General features: G+C 40.4%; 1 protein-coding gene across 1 annotated transcript in view; it reads left to right on the top strand.

The window, feature by feature from the left end:
- CAP2 (CAP, adenylate cyclase-associated protein, 2 (yeast)) overlaps positions 1 to 21,311 on the top strand; it is a 156,890-nt gene that overhangs the window by 39,853 nt on the left and 95,726 nt on the right. The window contains exon 4 of the mRNA XM_012643265.1: positions 16,526 to 16,603. Within this exon, the coding sequence (XP_012498719.1) occupies positions 16,526 to 16,603 (78 nt within the window). The remainder of the gene's footprint in view (positions 1 to 16,525; positions 16,604 to 21,311) is intronic.

The raw sequence follows: 21,311 nt of genomic DNA, 5'->3' as shown, positions 1-21,311 counted from the left end.
ACACGTGTTTACAGTATAAATCCTTTCTCTTTCAGAAAACCCTTTTTAAAAGGAACATTTTAAATAGTAAGGTGCTTGGAATCTGACACTTGACTTTCAAAAGCTTCAGTTAGAACAGATTAATATACAGGTAAGGTAGTATGATTTCTAACTTTGGGTCCACCTGTTGAGTGTTGGGATTTATTAAAGGTTCCGGAACTGTGCTGTTTTCCTCCAGCCTTCTCGATGTCTAGGACTGTGCTCATAGTAAATAGTTAGTAAGTGTTTGCTAAATGAATGAATGAGGATGAATGTTTGAACAAATTAATCAAATTTATTAATGAATAACTGAATCAGTGCGTGGATGAACTTACTCTGGCTGACGGTTTGGATCAGGCCAAACCAGGACCAGCAGTTAAAAAACAAATCATCAGGTCCAGGTTTTAAGTCATGAATTAGCAAATGAAATATTGAGAATCATGGACTATTGAATTGCTGTGTCCTTATGTATTTTTGTTTATCACACACACACACACATACACACACACATACTGAATTTATCATTGCCTTGACAATTTATCTAGTATCTCCCTCATTCTCTTCATTCTCATTCTTCTTTTGTAGTTGAGAAAAGTGAGCTATTGAAAGACTAGAGCTCTAAGACAGTTTAAGAAACTGGGATAAGAATTCATAAGTAACGAGAAAATCCACTAATATATTGACACGTCCTCACTGCCAGTAGAAACGCTGTGAGCTCTGAGACAAGATATTCATATGAACCTTACCATAAGCATTTTAAACTGAAGGTCAGAGTTTTAAAAGACAGAGACTTTTGCTTGGACTTTCTGTTTGGATTGGGTTTTGCACATGGTTTTCCCCTCAATTGCTAGCACTCAAAACGATAGAGAGCAGGCAAGAAATAACTTTGGAGTCTGAAAGGATACGCTGGGAAATTAAACTTTTGGCGGGGACTTCACTTTGTATTTCCAGTAATCAAATCTCCCTGGTTTCAAGAGTCTTTGACTGTGTTTATATAATTGCAAACATCTGGTTGGACAGTGAAAAGTCAGTAGATTGTCTCAAAATATCCAAATACATACAGTCCCAAAATTTTCAATGAGACCTCCTCCTCCCAAAGTGCATTTGCAAATTAGTTCTTAGAAACTTGGAAGACATTTTCTCATGGACCTAACGTCAGCCATAGGTGGTTGGGTTCCCATGCAGAGATATGGAAGAACACTCCTTCATGTGCTGTCTAGAAACTGTTCACTAACCGTCTGAACCATGAGATAAGTACAGAAGTTGTAAGACTTTGAAAACTTTTATAGCAGTCCAACATAGCAATTAAGTCTACTAAATCTAATAATTGAAATAAATGGGATTTGTACTGTACTTTGTGTATCTATTTTTTTACATTTCATTTTTCTAGTAATGCATTTTTATTTATTTTACAAAAGCATCAGTCTGTGGTAGGTGAGGTATTAAAAAGAAAAACCTTCACTAGAGGTTTCTGGGCAGTACTTATCTAATGCAAAATGCTAGAGAACAATTGTTCCACCATGCTTTTAGTTAAATGAAGCAGGAAAACAATAACATGAAATGAAAAATAGTCATTTATTATGAATGCTGATACCTGGGGAAATGTGAGTTTAATTAGAGAAAGACAAAGAAATAGGAATTTCTATGCAAATGCTGCATTCTTTCAGCTGACGCTGAGCCTGACTCCTTTCTACTTTCGCTACCAAACAAGATTTTTCTTTTTCTTTATATGAGTATAGTTACACTCCTTTGATGCTTAGCAACCTTTATTAGGGTAACCTGGGAGTTTGCAAGTGGGATAAGAGAGGAAGGAAAAGAGATTTTTCTGAGGATAACTGAGCAGGAATTGAAAGAAAAGAGGGTAGGGAGGTGACATGCAATTAAGAAAGATTTGTCTTATTAAAAATAAAGTCTGTAAGGATATTCATTGAATTACTGACAGTGGTCATCCTTGGGGGGTGGGATTACTGAAAGCTTTTTTTTTTTTTATTTGAGACAGTGTCTCACTCTGTTACCCAGGCTGGAGTGCAGTGGCACAATCAGAGTCACTACAGCTTCGAACTTTTGGGCTCAAGCAATGCTCCTGCCTTGGCCTCCCAACCAGCTGGGACTACAGGTACACACCACCATGCCCAGCTACTTTTTTTTTATTTTTTGTAGAGACAGGGTCTCACTGTGTTGCCCAGGCTGATCTTGAACTCCTGGCCTGAAGCAATCCTCCCACCTTGGCCTCCCAAAATCCTGGGATTACAGGTGTGAACCAACCACGGTGCCTGGCCTGAAACCTTTTATTTTTTGAATGCCCGTGTCTTTTGAATTTTTTATAGCAAGGATGTGTTATGATCAGAAGAGGGGAAAAGGAATATTTGCTGCTAGAGGAAAAGATCTCAGAATCAAGGTCTGGCCTGAAAGGGAGTTCACTAGGTAGCAAAAGACAAACTGAAGAGAAAATGTGGGCACAGGCAATGCCACCAGTCCCACACAGCTTGGCTGCAGGGCACCCTGGTGATCAGTGGTCCCGGCTGCCTGGGAATCCACGGAGAATGGGGAACCAGTGCTTAGCAAGAACCTCTCATGGTCGAGTGCTCATAGTAAGATCTTAATCCAGAGGGGTTAGTATTGGGTGGACATGGTTGATGCATGAAAAAAAGCTGGCTTTTAGCTAAACTTTATAGTCACTAGAAATCAACTTTATTTCCATGCCTTATTTTTCTTTTCCGTAGTAGTAAAAGCGGTGATTGTAAAGAAGGGGAAAGAGAAGTAACATTTGTTGAGGGCCTGCTATGTGTCAGGCACGGTGCACAGCTACCAACAGACATTACTTCCATTGATCATTAGGAGAACGTTTAATGTAAGTATCATTCAAAATAAGGAAACCACGCCTCAGAAAGGCTGGGTAACTTGTGAATGGCCATGCATCTAGGAAGGATTAGAGTTGAATTTGGTATCAGGCCCATCTGAATCTCAAGTTTATGGTTTCTTTACTATTAATACATAACACCGCTTTATAATAATTTCACTCATTCATTATTAATCAGTAGTGACTGAGCTTCTATTGTAATAAAGGCCCTTCTATAAGATGTCGGCACCCGCTGGCTTCGTCTTCTACAATGCGTTCTCTACTTGGGGATGCAAGGCATATATACATGGATGAAGACTTAGTTAAGAATATGACTTAAATAACACAACATGAAAAGATAATCACAGTGCAGTCTAATGGAAGTAGTATGTGTTTTCTCTGATTTTTCTCAATAGCTTTAGGGCAACCAAGGATCCTTTCCTTGTGAAGACTCAAGATTCATCAGTTTCAAAGAAGTTGCTGGTTCCCTAAGTCAAAAGATTTGGTTTAAACATGTTGATAAAGTGCTTTAGATTCCTTAAGTGTTAGGAAAACAAGTTAGAGAACTTGGAGAGGGGCCAATGTGCCAAATATTTTGTAGTTACACAATGATTAAATTTGAAAATGAAGTTAATTTAGGAGCATGGCTTTGTTCAGAATACAAGCTGGCAACAGTAGTCATGCCTGTCAGAAAAGCAAATGGATTTAAACATACAATGATGTTTACTTTCTTTTCCTATTCCCATGCCTTGAGAAGTACTCAACTGTGTTTAATCCTTTCAAGACTTTGATCTTTTCTTATATAAGTTATAATGATCAATTATTTATTTTTATTTCAAAGTATTATGGGGGTGCAAATGGTTTTGGTTACATGGATCACTTTTGTAATGCTTGAGTCCGAGTTAAAAGTGTGCCTGTCACCCCGATAGTGTTCATGGTACACGTTAGGTTGGTTTTCACTCATCCCCTCTTCCCCTGTTCCTCCAATAATCAATTATTTAGAAGGGTTCTGTGTCAGGCTTTTTAAGTTACAGTGATTGGTTTTATATTATAGATTCTTCAGACTTTTCTGCACAAACTGTTTTTGTAACTTGCTTATTTAACTTAGACCATGTGTTCTGGGCTTCATTCCATGACAGTAAGTTGACGTCTACATTATCATTCTTAATGGCTGCATACTATTTCATTGCATGGTTACACCATAATGGATTTGAACAACCACAGTTGTGTGTAGATGATATAATGTATGTACAAGAATGCAGGGCCCAGACTAGGGGAGACAGGGGAACCCCCTACAGTGTGACCCTGAGAGAGAGCACCTCTTAAATTTCACACCCTGGGCTCCCTGCTAGCTCTGCCCTGGTCCTGACTTTGCAAGGATAGTCATCTAGTATTATTTATAATCACTTAAAAAATTAGTGATGTTTAACTTGTTTTCAGTTTTTATCCTATTATGAATCAAATTGCACTGGATAGTTCTTGTACAAACATTATTTTGTAATTATGCAATTCTTTTCTCAAGGAAAATTCCTACAATTGAAAGTGCTAGGCTAACGGCAAGTGGTCCCTAATATTAATTGCCAAATTGTTCTTCCATACACGTGTTGTGCTGATTCATACTATCAGCACACTATTCATACTATCGGTGGCTAAAGTGCCTCAGGCTATATGGTGATAATTAGAAACTAGGAAAATAAGAGTTTTAGTCTGTATGATTTGAATGCTCATTAATATTCATGACCCTGATTGTTTAAAAATACTTTGCCCTCTGCTGGACAAGTAGGAAAATAAAACAGCCCATATATAAACAATCCTTTTTGCAAAAAAACAAAAACTAAAAAAAAAGAAAATTATCAGTTTTATCTATTTGCTATACCAAGAAATTTGTTTCAATTGCCTCTTTGGGGTTGGATATGACATGTTTTGGATGGGGTTGGTGGTTATTGAGGTCACCTTAACTGAGACCAGTAATGCAGCTCAGATATATAATAGAAGATTCCAGGCATGGATGTAGAAAAAAACACGTTGGAGCTGTTCCTTAGTGTCAGAATTGTGCGCCGTGGCTGATGTAAATACTTTCGTGAGCTGGAAGTTGCCAAGGCAACAGTCCTATTAATAAAGAATAAACCTCATTTATTAGCAGTGCCTGAATGATTATTTTTTTAATAAATGTACCTAGCATTGACATTCTCAATCTACCTACTCATCTTTCCTTTCCAGACTGCGAAACTGTTTAGCTCTATTCCATAAGCATGCCTCCTTTTCCTACCAATGAGAATAGAATCATTGAAAAAATAAATCAGTAAACTGTTAAGAGCAGTAAAAGTACTAATTTATAACAATTACGTAATATAAAATTATTGCCCTTTTGATATATGCTTTGGCTAAGGCAGAGCCCAAAATCGACTGTGACTTGTTTGGTATTTGTGCAGGCCAGAGTCTTTAAATTAACTTGTCTTTATGATTTAATGGAGTATTGCCAACATGTTTGTTAAGTAAGTAGAGTGTGACATTACTGCTTCCTTCTCCTAGTCAGACTGCAGATTTAGACTCCATTTTATTGTGCACACCCTGGATACTTCAAAAAGGCAGTGTGGCTGAGTTGTAGGCTTAATGAAACCCCTGCTGTCTCGAAGAGCCAGAGCCGTGTCATGACGATGGTTAGAAATGACTGAGTAGCAAGCGGCATGCGTCCTGGGTTCTCAAGAAAAGGAAATCTTTTATCCAAAAAGAATGCACTTTCCTTTTCATCCCCTTTTTTATGAGAATGCTTTTCGTGTTTTGTTCAGCTGACCAAATGGGAAAACTTACCTTTTCAACCCATGGATTGGTGATATCAACAATCCTTACCTGTCCAGATCGGATGTGTGTTGTCTGCCCACACAATGAGCATCTTATTACTTACTACTCACATGCACTAATTATTCTCTGATTTATACCTGATTTATACCTGATGTAGCCCCTAGGCACATAAGAGGTACTCAGAAAATACTTTGATTGTGAAATTAAATAATAAGCTTCTTTTTTACTCAGTTATATCATTCCAACAATTTTTTTCTGATAATGCAATAAAAACGTCTGATGTAGGAAAATTTGACAATCAATGTGTCAGGAGAGAACAAAAACCACTCATAATCCTACTACTCAGAGATAATTTTCACTGATGTCATGGCATGTTTATTTCATAAGGACATTTTTCAAAGTCTAAAAAACCATTGATTGTACAGTACTGTTTTCTCCTTGATAAGATAGAATCATGCTGTAATCTGTGCTGGCCCTATGTTTAGGGCAAGTGACACATGTGCCAAGCACTGGCACGTACAGGTAGTCCAGGTGAGATACTAAGATGCTGACTGTAATGATGGGGCCAGACATAGTCCAAGAAAAGCTTGGCCCTTCTCCTGTCTCACTGTGGCAGTTTCAGAGTCAACTACAAAAAGCAGTCAATTTGATTTCTCATGTCTTAACTCTTAGCTTTAGACTATGTTACGACAAAACAGAGTGTGCTCTCAGAATAAGCTTTAGCACAAGAAGATATACAAGTCTCTCTGTTGATGGTAATTCTGGCTGGTTTCTTTGTGCCTTTTCCTAATGGCACACTGGGAAGAGAGAGAGTGGTTTCCCAAACATCAGGCAAAACAGACAAAAGTCCATGGGAACGAAAAAAGTTGTGCAGAAACATTCCGTACTTTTGTGTTTTATTCTTGGCTGGGACAGCATAAAGGGGGCAGTTTGGGTATTTTTTCACCCCCCCATCCCCAATCTCTATAAGCACCTCCAGGCATCCCCAGATAAATATAAGCACAGAGAATAAAATCTTATGTAGTGAGGACGAAAGCATCTTTAGAGAGCTTTGCTATTTTTAATAAGCAGAAACAATCCAAGTGAAAACAGAGTGTTTATCCTAGAGTCTCCTAGTGACCTGCCATATCACAGTCCCACCATCCTTTCCACCAGATGACTGCCCCCGAGCCCCTCCCACATAGGTGTCCATGACACTTCCCACAGCTCTCCACGATCCCCCCGACACACGTCAGCTGGCAGGGACCTGAAGCTGGAATGGAGGTTCCACAATGTGGTCTGAATATTGAAACTGAATAGTCTTTCTCACTTACAAAAATGCAGAGGAGGGGGAAAATATTTAGGTCATTAAATATGAAATGTCAGATTTCAAATCGAAAGTGTAGTTTATTATATCTCAAACAAGAAGCAGTATAATAAATCAAAGTATGTGCCTAAACTATCAACAGTTTTGCCATCTTAATGGTAGCTTGTTTATGTCATAAGTGAAGAAGCCTGGAGAGTAGGTGGCAATGAAATCGTGAAAGGCATTTTCCACAGCTTGCTGAGAATTGAATATTTTTCCTTGCAAGAAGTGGTCCACACAGCCTGGAAGAAGTGGTAGTCAGTTGATGCAAGGTCTGGTGAATACGGCAGATGACAGAGAGTTTCCAAGTCTAGCCTCTGTAGTTTGAGCAGCATTGTTTGTGCGACATGTGGTCGAGCGTTGTCTTGCAAGAGGATTGGCCTGTCTCTTTTGACCAATCTCGGCTGCTTAATTGCAAGCATCCTTATCATTTTGTCCAATTGGCTGCAGTAGACATCCGCTGTAATCGATTGACCAGGTGTCATGAAGCTGTAGTGGATAATACCAGTGCTGGACCACCAAACAGACACCATTAGCTTTTTCTGATGAATATTCAGTTTTGGACTGTGTTTCCACTCTACATCTTTATCCAACCATTGTGCCGAATGTTTGCCATTGTCAAAAAGAATCCATTTTCATCAGACATAACAATATGGTGTAGAAATGGTTCACTTTTATGTCGTGACAACAAAGAAAGACAAGCTTCAAGACAATTTCTCTGTCGATGCTCATTTAATTCATGCAGTACCCATCTTTCCAGCTTCTTTACTTTGCCCATTTGTTTCAAATGGTCCACCATTGTTGGATAGTAATGTCAAACCTTGCTGCTAATTCACACATAGGTTAAGGTGGATTCACTTCGACTCCAGCTTTCAGCTCATCATTATCCACCTTGGTCTCAGGTCACCCACTTGGCTCATTTTGAAGATTAAAATCACCAGAACGGAACTTCTCAAACCATGGATGTACTGTCTGTTCACTAGCCACATCCTTTCCCAACACTTCCTTGAAATGTCGAGCTGTCTGCACTGCATTGGTTCCACAACAGAACTCATATTCGAAAATAACGTGAAATTTTGACTTCTCCATAGTTTCACAAAAATTTGAAAGATAATCACAAGCCAAACTGTACATTTGAAAGAAGGATGTACCTTCACAATAAAAATAAAGCAAGAAGTGTCAAATTGAAATGTCAGAGATAACAGTCAAACTCAGTACTTAAGGAAATCAGAGATTTCATACTTAATAACCTAAATAGTTTAACTATATTTAGGACTATAGCAGAAGTTGCAAGGATACAAAGCTATTATAGCTTTTCCATCAACTACTTATATCCACATTCGTTGGGTTTAACATTTAATAATTTACTCTCTATTGGGATCCTGACCATGCTGTTTCATTCATTCATTCATTCATTCACCCATCTGCTCAGCAGTTGTTCAGCACCTGTCATGTGCCAGGCGGGGCAGGGACTGGGATTCAAAGGTGTGGAGGGACTTTGAAGTGGAGACTCGGGAGAATGACAGAAGGAATGGACCAGGACAGAGCCACATAGAGCTTGGAACACTACCAACAACTGTGGAGGACCTCTCTATTCAGGGCCACATGGTGTAGACTAAGGAACTGCCTTCCTACCTCACCATTACTGATTCATTATGTGATTGGTACCACTTGAAACTAGGCATCAGGGAAAAGACAAAGGCCCATGGAATCTGTCCCTATATGAGGACGGTCATACTCCCCGTCTGTTGTTCTTTGGGCCCTCCCCATTAAAGTTGGCTCCCAGGCTTAACTTTCTGCCAGGTCTTGACCACTGTGAGGGGATCCTTGTCAAATGGTAAATGTCAGTCAGCTCCTGTATGCAAAGCCCCATGCTGGGCTCGGTGGAGGATACAACAGAATGAAACACGAAATCTTGACTCTTTAGGGACTTACAGTGTCATTGAGGAAGCAGTGAAGCTGCTGTTCCCGCTAAGTTAACCCACCGTGGTAACTAGTATAGGATTAGGGAGAAGGCAGTAGGTTCGAGTCAGCAAACCCGACTCTAATCCTACGCTGGTCTGCCAACCTTGGAAGATTTCGCTAACCTCTCCAGGTCTTGGTTTCTTTTTCAAAGAGGTGGAGAGCTGTGTAAATCAGCTCTGGATAAATAAATACATTTCTTGTCCCAGGGCTCCTTCAAGAAGCATCCCGGGATGCTCAGGAGACCACCCTGACTGGAGCAGAGAGTACCTGCAGAGGAGGTGTGGCCGTGACGCCAGAAGACCAGGGTCCAGTTGTGCAGGGCCGTGGAGGCCAGACAAAATTCTGGACTTTATCCGAACTCTTTATAAGAAATAACAACCCCTGAAGTCACTATAAGAAAATAAGCATCCAAGCGAGCACTGTGAGTGGGGAGGGGTGAGGCATTCTTTCCCTGGCCTGCAGCCTCTGCTCCCAAACACCATTAGCACATTTTTTACTGAGGGGCCTCCTTTTGTAATCTCCCATTACCGTGGCTGCCCTGTTCTCAGCTCAGAGGTGAAGAGCTCATGCAGCTGCTCTGTAAATACTTTCGGGTGGTGATAGCTCCCATGACTGGCTTAGCTCATGCCCACTTGTCTTCTTCCATTAGGCAAGTAGTCGTAGCTATAAAGACAGTCTTGCTGATATTTTTCAAAAAAACACATTAGCTTGATGCAATTAGATCTCACTCTCATGGTCTGCATTGTTCTCGCTCACTTTTGCCAAACTTTCCCTTTTTCTGTGCTTCAAGTCTCTCCCTTGACAATAAAAGAGAACTAGAAAGGAGTCAGGAATTAGGAGTTCTTGCCACAGGTGACTACGTGACCCTGGGCAAAGAACTCCATTTTTTTCTAGATCTTTATCCCTTCACTTGAAAAAATGCAGGGGATGAATGAAATGAGCCTCTTCGGGTGGTATGAGTGCGAGCGTCCATAGTGGATGCCCTCTGAGCTGTTTCTCTAATTCAGGTGCTGATGAAAGTGACGTAGAAGCGAGAGAGAGAATACATGAGCTACCATTTAGGCCAATGGTTTTCAAAGTGTGGTGTCCAGACTCAAAGCATCAGCCTTACCCAAGAAATGCAAATGCTTGATCCCACCCAAATGTCCTGAATCAGAACTCTGGGCGTGGCACTTGGCAGAAACACTGGACAGAAACCCTCAGGTTGATTCTGGTGCCTGCTCAAGATCGAGAGCCTTCTGTGAGGTTCAGAATATGTCATTATCTGAGTTGACGTTATTATGGGGTCAGTGCTTACGTTCGTGTTTTAAAAAATGAGGCATCTTCAATCTTGTTTGAAGCAAAATCACGAAATGGGTGAAATTCATCTGCGCATCTGTCACCTCTTTTTTCTGGCCCATTTTCTTATCTTGCTGTCATCTGTCAGATCCTGCTTTACCTCCTCACTGGTCCAAACTCAAGGGACTGTTCCTTTAGGGTGGAGGCTGTAGGGCGGCGTTGCCCATGCACGGGTTTTGAGAAAGATTTCTCCAGACAGAGATTAGGATAGGAAGAAAAGGTTTATTTACTTTTCCCTGGGGGAAGGGGAAAGACCAGCACAGCGGTGGAAGGGGAAGAATGTGTGGGGCTGTGAAAATGGCAGGGTATAGTGGAGAAATTCCTGCATCCCTCCTTTCTTTCTTCTGGGTAGCAAGAGGATAACAAAAAACTGCTAGAATGTCAAAGTCTGAGACTTGGTTTCCTGCCTTTCCTTGGAGAAGGGATTATCACAGGAGATGTGACTCTGTCCTCGGGATATGGCTGAGGCTGTAGTTTGTTCTTCTGCTGTTTACTCAGGAACTCCGTAAAAGCAGATTCACAAAAAACCAATTTTGAAAGAAAGATTTACATTTCTTTTCTGTCCATTCAGCTTTCTTCAGAAGTTGTGCAAAACAGAACTCCTGCAGGGTACCTAGTAGTCAGACAACTTACAGAATTGATCTTTAACTGTTACTGGGGAAACTGTAGGATTAGGTATTTTGCTATGTGGGATTAGGTATTTTTGTGTTGTTTTTGCAAGGCCACCCCTTTCAGAGGCTCCTAAAAAATAAATCTGGAAATACAGTGTCTCCAGTTATGAATACAGGGCATTGGTAGACCAGTTAGGGAGGTTCACGGGGACGGCCTTGGCAGTGACCTTCCCAGGGGCTGCAAATTGCACTGAGGAAAAGATGCCCATTCACCTGTCCTCAGTCAGAGAAAAAAGAGCTCCTTCCCTACGCTGTCTGGCTCTCAAGAGGAGGGGTGATGCAGTTTCAGAAGGATTTGGAAATGCCTTTAGCACAGGCACCCAGGTTGGGTGCTTTTCCCATCTTCCCAATCTTGCCCGTGCCCTCTCCCTCCGTTGTGCCTGCCCGTTTTGCTGTTCACATGGGACTTTGCAGCCTGCAGTTTGCATCCAGTGAAACAATGCAAAGCTGTGATGAGTATTCAGAAATCCACTGGGCTTCCCTAAAGAGCCAGCTTTCCCTCCCAGGGGATTAGATGGAAATAAGTCATATTTAGCTGGTGTCTGCTTGTTCTCAAGGCTTGCTTTAAACTGATTTCTGAAATTCATCCTCCTACTCTTCACCCTAGGACCCTAGAACAATAGATGTTCCACCAACCTGTCTATCTGAGAACCCCGGTTGTTGAAGTGATAATTGATAGAGTTCAAACAAACTGCACAGCTTTGACTTTGACCAAAACGATCCCTTTCCTCTCTGCACACACGTGCCTACCGGCAAATGGAGGCACATGTTCACCCACAAAGGTCGCCCGGGCTCTCTGAGCCCTGCACACATGTGATGGACAAACTCAGCAAAAACCCTCAATTATTTGTCGTTATTGAAAACCCCTACGTTTGGCTTTTTCTTTCACAGTGTTTTGAACTGCCTGAGTGAGCCAAATGCTCCCTTTCAAGTTATCAGACTCAGCAGGTTCAGTAAAATTGCTCCTAAATAGGATTCTGTCTGGTGGAGGGGACTCATGGAACTTTCCAGAAGGAGGAAGCAAGTGGATCAGAAGTTGTAGTGAAAGTCCTTTGACATGTAGACTGATGAGATCAAAAACGAATGTAGATTGGAGTCTGTTAATTATGCCCAGAGTTCCAGGGAGCTGAAAGAAGGGCATAGTCGAATTCTCAGAAAGGTTTTGTCTATATAAGCAAAAGAAAGGGAAGCAGATATCTAGGTATTGAGCCATTCTCCACCCCAAGCTCAACCCCTATTGTTGAGTGAAAGGCCATTTGGAGGAAGAGACTAATTAATGAGATTGGCCATCTTCGCTAATCAGACTCACCAGAAAATTGCTCTATTAGCAACAGGCTAAATGTTGTTACTAGGGAAAGTGAAAAAGGCTAATGATAGTGTTCATCTTGGGATAACTATAAAAATATTGTTAATGCCACCTCTGAGCTGCAATTGTAACTACAGAAGTCAAGCCATCCCAAATTACGTTCCCACAGCAACCATGATTCAGTTGATTCTGCAAGGCCTGCCGTGGATGAGGACGATACCTCTATATTATCGTTGCTGGGAGAAGCATACTTATTTATATCCAAGCTGTGGAAAGTTGTATTTTGTAGTCTTCTCTTTGGAAATGTGGTCATTAGAGACCAACAAAAGTCCTTCTGAATCACTGAAAATATATGTTTTAATACATGGAAAAACATTCACACAGCTCAGAGCTTCACATTCATAAGGTCATAATGGCCTCCAAGACAGTGAGATTCAAACGCTCTCTATTCTTCCGTAAGGAACATCCAAAGTTTGAGATCTTGAGCAATATAACCCAGCAGTCAGGCTACCAAGACAAAGAGAAGAGATGGTGTGCTCCAGAATGGCATGGAGAAAAATATACCCTCATTTGAACATTTATAAGACTTAATCTCTTAACTTGATGATGATTGAATTTGTGATTTTAAATGTAAATGATCTGCAAGTCTTCGTTTGATTTCAAGCATTTTCTTCTCAGTGAGAAAAAAATGCTTGGATGAGAAGTAATGAGGAAAGTTAGAAACAAGATTAAGGTGTTCATTTCAGTTATATTTTGGAAACTTTGTCAGATGCCAAAATGTGCTAATGAAGTGGAATGATAAAAACTAGTCGTTTCCCCATTAGTTAACACATTTATCCTTCCAGCCCAGAAAATTATCTAATACTAACACTGGGATGAAGTTAAGCTAATCCTTTTGTTGCTATCCTGGGTATCTGTTTTTGAAAATACAAGCCAGTTCTTACGTATCTGTTAATATCAGAGAAATAAGTCATACCCAAGACAGCAGGCAGGGAGAAACTGCCCCTAAACAGATGCGAAGTTAACAAAGAGGAGATTAAAGATGAAATTGGTAAGTGTAGAAGAACATAAACTCATGACCAAATAAAACTGAATCACAGAATGTTTCCCTCCCCACAAATGAGCTAAAAAAAAAAAGTTAAAAAAAACCAACTCACTAATAGTAACCAAACAAAAAAGCTATTAATCTAACCAGCTTTTAGTTCCTAACACTGCTCCTAACACCTCACCCCTTAGAGACACACCTTAGTGGAAATGAAATCAAGAAAGGAGAATTATGAAGGACGAAAAGAAAACCATGGACTGCTTCTGTCTGTAGATGTAAAGCCTTCATGTCTAGGTTGTGCATTGGAGAAATGATCTAGAATCTGAGGTCACCACTCCATCAGCATGGCATATGTTCCAAGTAGGTGGTGTGAATCCTGGTTTGGGTCATTTAGAAAATTCCCAGAAGAATAAGCAGCACTCAGAGGCTCAATTAAAGACTGGTTATCATGTCAGCCGAGTTCTTGCCGTCCCTGTTCCTGTCAGGAATAGGGCCCTAAAAGAGTAGACAACGTACAAATCATTTAGCCCTCAGACCGTTGTTTGAAAGAGAAAAGAAACGGATCTCCAGTATGGTGGCAAGGAAGCACCCACATTTGATCAGAAAATGTAAAATAAATGGACAGAGCTGATCAGGCAGGTGCAAGAGGAAAAGAATCAGCACGGCAGCTACAAATAGTGTGTCAGAAAGGAACACAGCATGCAAAGTACAAAGACACGGGCTCACCCTTGAAAATAAAACTTAAGGAACAGAACCAGGTTCCTCACAATGACTTAGTAAGAATGTAACTGATACTCTTATAACTTAACAAGAGTATAAAAGTATTTTTAAAATAGCTTAAAGACAAAAACAAGAATGAAATGAAAAGGGAGACTGAAAGTCTATCAGATCAAGAACTGAAAACATTGGTGCAGAAATAATCTATAAATTAAAAATGTTAACGTATATGAGACCTGTTGAAAATTTTTTTACTAACAATAGAAAAAAAGTATTTCTGTATTCCCAATGAATACCGATGACAAAGAAATTAAAGACAGAGAGAATCTGAAAGATATGATGACATTAAAATATTATACAACGTGAGGATAATAACTGGAGTCCCTGAATAGAGACTCTAATAAAAAGAACAGTATATATCAGAAGATACATGAAAATTTCACAGAAATGAATAAAGGACCAAATATATTCCAGGCAATGTACTGTAGAATGCCCAAAACCCAAACACATCTTAGTTAAGCTATTAACCTCAAAGATAAAGAAATAATTCTTCAGGTACCAAAGCAGAATAAGTCAATTTCCTACAGGAGAGAAAAAAACCAAGCTGGGCTGAGATTTCTCCACTGCCCGTCTAGTGCCATGCTCTCTGAAAATGGAGAAGGAATGTGACCCAAGGAAATATCCAGCCAAAATGTCGTTAAAATTTAAAGACAATAGGGAGACACGCTTAAACCCGAAAGAACGAAAGCAACTTTGAGACTTTGTTGAAAAAAATACTTGGTGACAGGCATCCAGTGAATAAAAACAAAATAACAGAATAACTCAGGAATGAAGAAACCATGGTGAGAACTACCAGGTTTGTTTCAATGCAGAACTAATACGAGGCAACTATGGAAACTAATGCTATAGATCGAATATGAATGTTATCAGTCGGGCAAAATAAAAATAATAACTAAAAGATATGAAAGATAGGGACCAGAGGTGAGAAAAGTGTGAGAGTACTTATTGTTCTCATCTTTCCCAGCAAAATGTCAGTCAATACTGTCTAGAATTATAACATGTTTAAAATGCAAACACATCATTATTGTAATCTCTTAATATCTCATAATCTTTTTTTACCTTAGAATGATCATTTAGGACATAATAACTATTATGGTGTAGAAACTTTCCCTTGAAGTTTAATAGTTCTTTTTCTATTTCATCTCTACTGTTCAATTAAAATGTGTGCTTTTTGTTTTAAAACATAGCATAGGGATGGTCCCATTTTATAAGTGTCTCTGCATATATTCCTAAAAGGTGGTCGCAATCATGTTCATCTAATGTTAATGATGATTATTTCTAGGTTGTAAGGCATTTTTTAAAATCTTTAATCTTTGAAACTTTATGCATTTTAAAAAATTAATCTTTTTAAGTCAGTATGCTTTGACTTATGAAAACAACTGTGTGAATTTTCTTAAAAACTAGAAAAAATATGCCAAAAATGGTTAATTCTGGGTGATAGGGATATTTGACATTATTTTCTTCTTGGTACTCTTCCATAATTCTTTAATACATTAAAGAGTGAGTTAAGAGTGAATAGAAGGTGAGGATAAGAGAATACGTGTTTGAGGGCATTCCCACCTGCACAAATCCTTTTGGCGGGGTTGAGTCCAAGCGGGGGCCCCTCTACCTGGGTCCCAGTCTCCCAGATCTGTCTTGATGAGTAGTTAGAGAAGCCACTGGCTTTCAGTGAGCATATTTCCACGGGGATGGCTTAAGGGAAAATTCTCTTCCCACTAGAAGGTGTAGAACACATTTGGGGCACAGACACAGTCTGAAAGAGACCAAGGGATGCCCTTTGAAAAAAATTGCACTTTGGGGAGCAAACATTTTTAGCAGCTTTATTGAGATAATTCATGCCTAATATTCACCCTTTTAAAGTGTACAGTTCAGTGGTTCTTAGTATATTCACCAAGTTGTGGAACCGTCATCACTAATTCCAGAACATTTTCATCACTCCCAAAAGAAACCCCACACGCATTAGCAATTCACTCCATTCCTCCCTCCTGCCAGCCCCTGGCAGCCACTAATCTACTTGCCATCTATAGATTTGCTTATTCTGGACATTTCAGATAAATGGGATCACACAAATATGCTCTTTTGTGACTGGCTTCATTCACTCAGCATAATGCTTTCAAGGTTCACCTATGTTGTAGCATGTGTCAGTACTTCCTTTCTTTTTAATGCAGAATAATATTCCATTGTGTGGATATATCACTTTTTGTTTATCCATTCATCAGTTGATGGACATTCAGGTTGTTTCCACGTTTTGACTATTAACGAATAATGCTGCTATGAACATTCATTTATTAATACAAGTTCTTACATATGTTTTCACTTTTCTTGGGTGTATACCTATGGGTGGAATTGCTGAATCATGTGGTAGCTCTGTGTTTAGGAGCTCAAACATTGAAACTGCTGTCTTCCTCTCTGTTCCCAGGCAGAAATGGTGCACAGTGCGTTCCAGGCCCAGCGGGCTTTCCTTCTGATGGCCTCTCAGTACCAACAACCCCAAGAGGTAAGAGCAAATTCTGAGAGACAAGGTTGCCTGGGAAATGGGCAGTGTAAGTAAGACAAAAAATGAGGAAGCAACAGAATCATTTACTGTGAGAGACATCCTGAAAATGAGGCTGATAGCACTTGTAGGTTCTCTCTAATCTGGATCATGGTACAGAACACTTCTTCTGTCTTCATAATGTTTTAAAAAATGTATGCCACTTGCAAAAAAAAAAGCAATATGTGCCTTCTTACTACTAATGTATCGTTATATCATCATGGCCAAATTCATACTGTAACAATGGACACCACCAATTTAAAAGGTCAATTTGTTTATGTCATCTGTGTACTATTCTTTATACTAGTCTCACAACCTTTTTATAATCAAGGAGGGGTTTCCTACTAATTTTTTAATTCCAATTTTGAGCTGCTTTGTTATCAAAGACTGTTTACACCTGTGATCCTCTCTAAATTCTGTATATGAATTTGATTAGCTCCCATTTCATCAGTAGCAGAGACAGGCTAAATCAGTGCTTCCCAAATGTCTTGTGTTTATGGATTACCTAAGGAGTTTCATTGCGGTTTCTGATTCATCGAGCCTGGAACATGGCCTGAGATTCTGCTCTTTAATAAGCTCCTAGGTCATACCTGTGCTGCTGGTCCTCATTTTCAAAACACCAAAATTGGAAAGAATTTTCATGAATGTCTAAGTAATTAGGCATATTCTACCTCTCTCCTTTCTCTACCACAATAAGGAATATGGATTAACATTTCTCAGGTTAAGGGCAGTTAGAGGTGTTAGAGGATTTGATGCTAACTGCAACAATATTACCAACATAATAATTTTAACCACTTTTAACCATTGTAACATTGCCATGTACACCCCAGAGTAAATGTTAATACACAAAGGAATAAAAATGATAAGAGCGGATGTTAAGAGCAGAGTGATGATTGGTGGGATTCCTTCTTATTTCCCAGGCCTTTATAAAATTTCCCATTCTCTAAACAAAGGCCCCGCCACCATTCCAAACAACTGACATCATATCATGCAAATAACTGCATGCCCTCTGCCAAGGGATTATAATAACAACATTTTGACCATGCTGGTTGTGTAATGAATGACATTGTCATTAAAAAGTAGTTCTGCTACTAGTATACCTTCTTAGATAAGAAAAAAAATTGTTCTTTTGTCTAGAAATGTTCTGCATCTGAAGTTTGATAACAATTATATAAATAAGAAAATGAATATTCATTATAATACAAAAGCTTCAGTATGATAGTTCACTTTGAATTCTAAAACAAACTCCTGAAATTGAAAAAGTTGAGCTGAGAATCCTGGGAATGCAGGACTTTGACCTTCAGGGAATGATGCTCTGCTCCATCAAGGGGCAGGACCTGAGACATTGGACCATCCCCGGAATAGCCATTCCAAGCCTCGCCTGTGCAGTGGAATCACCTGGAAAATTCTTTGAAGTACCTGTGGCTGGGTCCCACCCCAAGGGGTTTTGGCTTAATTGGTCTGAGGAGTGGCCTTGGCTTTGAGATGTCTGCTGGCTCCACAGGGGATTTCTAATTCACAACTAGAGCTGACAGCCTCCACCCGAGATGGGTATGTCACTTCCCTCCCCGTGAAATGAGGAGTTAGCACACGGCCTAGGGAGGAGGCTCTGTATGGACGGAAATATTCTTCTGTGGGTGCATTTTCCTCCTTGGCCGTCTCGATCCCTGCTTTGCAAAAGAGAAAAGTTAAAGTAGGAAATCACAATGTGATGCATCCTAGGTTCAGCGTTAGCCTGCGTTTTCTGTGGGCAGGAGTGGGAGGAGAGGTGGTTTCAGCTGAGAGTCTGTGGTGGAGGAAGAGCCGTGACTTTCCTCGCTGGTGCTCCCCTTGGTTTTTTCCCTAAATCCAGAACAAGAAGCTTCTCCACTGGCCTTTCAGGCTTTGCACAAAAAAGTCACTCACTAAATATTGGATGAAGACATGAATGAATGAATGACCAAACAAATGCATGCATCGGGACTGTGGCATCCCAGAATGAGCCGTGGTCGGAGACACTGTGGTTTAGCATGTGGCTGTTGCAGATTCTTGGTATAATATCCACAGTTCCCCTTTCTTACTCTATTGCATTTTTGATAAAAGGGGGAGAAATTGTTTTGAAGAAGGCACGCACTAGAAATGCTGCCATTAGCACTTATCACAGTGCCCCACGTGCATGAGGCTTGGCAGGACCAGGCAGGCAAAATGCAGAGCAGATTTATCATACCCAACTCCCTTTCTGGCCCCTCCCTCTCTTTCCCCTTCCTCTTTACCCAGAGCGCAGTCCTAGTACTTCCACCTGATAGAAAAGCAGATTTGCAAGGTCACCACCAAAGTAGTGAATAGCACGTGGCCAGGCTTGGCCTTCCCATTGTGCATTCTAGAAGATGCATCATTAAGAGAATTGTCATAATGCAGATCATATTTCTCAAGGGAACAATATTACAACTTTCTGTGTCTTCCCCTCTTCCTTCTTTCAGAAGGAAGAGCAATAACTGCTGTAACTTCAACTCTCATTAGCACACGGCAGTGATTCTCAAACTTAAGTGTGCACGAGAATCCCCTGGAGGGTTGTTAAAAGATTGCTGGGCCCCGCATACAGAGTGTTCAGTTAAGTAGGTCTTGGTTGAGCCCAAGAATCTGCAGTTCTAAAAAGTCCCCAAGGGATGGTGATGCTGCTGGTCTAGGGACCACACTTTGAAGACCTGTGGTGTGTGGATCACTCTGTTACACCTCGAGCTCAGATTATTTCAGGTGCTTCAGAATGTCACTTCCAGCTGCCACTAAGACCCCTGCTTCTCAAACTTCAGCCTTCATTCACCTGGAGATCTTGCTAAAGTGTCTCTTTCAATAGGTCTCAGGTGGGGCCCAAAAGTCTGTATTTCTTCTGTCAAAAAGACTGGGAAGTCTGAGTTTTGTATTCCTCCAGAAATGAGAGAGAGGGAGTTTCTTCTGCCCTCCCTCTCCTTTTCTTGTCTTTATTTAAACTTGCACTTTAAAAGGAAATAGTGCCTTCCTGTACATAGAGCAGGAATCTAAAGCTGATTCTCTTTCCTTTCATTGTTTATACAGTTTGAAAAATTAGAAGGGGAAGGAGGGTTAGAGACTCCTCCTCCATTCCTCCATCTCCTAGTGAACACGCACACCGCGGCATGGACCTCTGCTCAGCACCAATGCAATAAGGACTTTTTAGGCATGGAGCAGTAATCAAATTTATTAATAATCTGGTCATTTTAAACCAAGCAAGAGAGCCTAGAGGCAGTTCAGCTAATTATTTAGAGGCATGAGAGACCCAGATGACTACTGGGCATAAATATGTTTGGGATTTTAATAAAACATATTGACCTGTGAGGGCAGTCAAGAGCAAAACCTTTGGACTAAGCCTGCTTGGATTTGAATCCCAGATCTTCTAATCAGTAGCTCTGCTGATCCAAGGGCAAGAGAAAGAGATTCATCTGTGATCCTGTGACGTTTGAGAAACCTCTGTCTTTTTCTGGTGGCCGCTGGAGAATCAGCCTGGTAGAGTCTACAGTACATTCCCCCTGAGCTACTCTAACCAAACCAACTTGTCAAGTTGCCCCCCACTTAGGGGAACACAGGTAAACTTTCCAAGCCCATTTTCCTGTCTTTAAAATAGGGATAGTAATTCCTACATCGAAGAGTTATTGTGAGGATTAAATGAGAAAAGCATACAAAGCCAGGTGGCCAGGTGATTAAGTAGAAGAGTTCAGTGTCAGTCATGGTGTCCAATTGCTTTAACAAAAAGTCCCAACTCTGTCTCAAAGGCTTAACATAGGGCACTTTTTTTTGCTCACATAAGGTCTGCTCTGGTGTTTTTGGTTGACAATCTTTTATATGGTCATTCAGGGGCCAGGCTTCCTCCGTCTCGGGGTACCCAGCTCCTCCAGGTCTCAGCCATTTAATTGGGAAAGAGAATGCAGGATCACTTCCCAGAAGGTTTATGAGTCAGGCCTAAAAGTGGCCGAGCTCACTTCACCTGCATTTAGTCTCCTGGCCATTTCTAGCTGCAAGGGAGGCTGGGAAATTTAACCCACCTGTATTCCTGGAAGGAAGAATTCACAGGTTTGGTGAGCACCTAGCCAGTCTATCAGAGTGGGTCACTTGGTTTGGCTAAAATGCGGTCTCACTCAGTAGAAATGTATTGTCTTTCCAAAAACTTACATGGATTTTTTAGGCTAATACCCCATTTCTCTAGCCATCCAGAGAAAGACAAGAAAGACTTTCAAATCTCATCGCTGAATGTTTTCAATGTACTTAATAGAGAGATCTAGATATATGTATACAGTATCTCAAAATTTCTTTTACTTAGAGTGAGTTCATCCTTTTTGCCTATGTAATGTTTCACCATAACTACAAGGTATCAAATTATTGTCCAATATTTTAAAATGCCAAACAAAGTAGTCATGTGACTTTGATCTCAGAGCATGCCTTGGGTAAATTACTTGGTGCTGGTGGCAGGTCTGGAAGTTGTAACGGAAAAGCAAACGAATGAATGAAGCCAAACTCCCAAGTGTTTCTTAAGTCCATGCCCAGAAAATGTCACAGCATTGCTCAATCAGGGTTGCTGAATCTTCTTGAAAGATTTGGCCACGATTAGTGCTGCTTAGTTGTATTGTCAGGGGTCATATGACAGATAATATGAGGCAATAAAAAAATAATTCTTGGCCGGGCG

The sequence above is a fragment of the Propithecus coquereli genome, unplaced genomic scaffold (genome assembly GCF_000956105.1).
Source record: "Propithecus coquereli isolate 6110/MARCELLA unplaced genomic scaffold, Pcoq_1.0 Scaffold194, whole genome shotgun sequence".
NCBI lineage: Eukaryota > Metazoa > Chordata > Mammalia > Primates > Indriidae > Propithecus > Propithecus coquereli.
The sequence above is the reverse complement of the archived record's forward strand: the minus strand, read 5'-3'. Positions and strand labels throughout refer to the sequence as shown.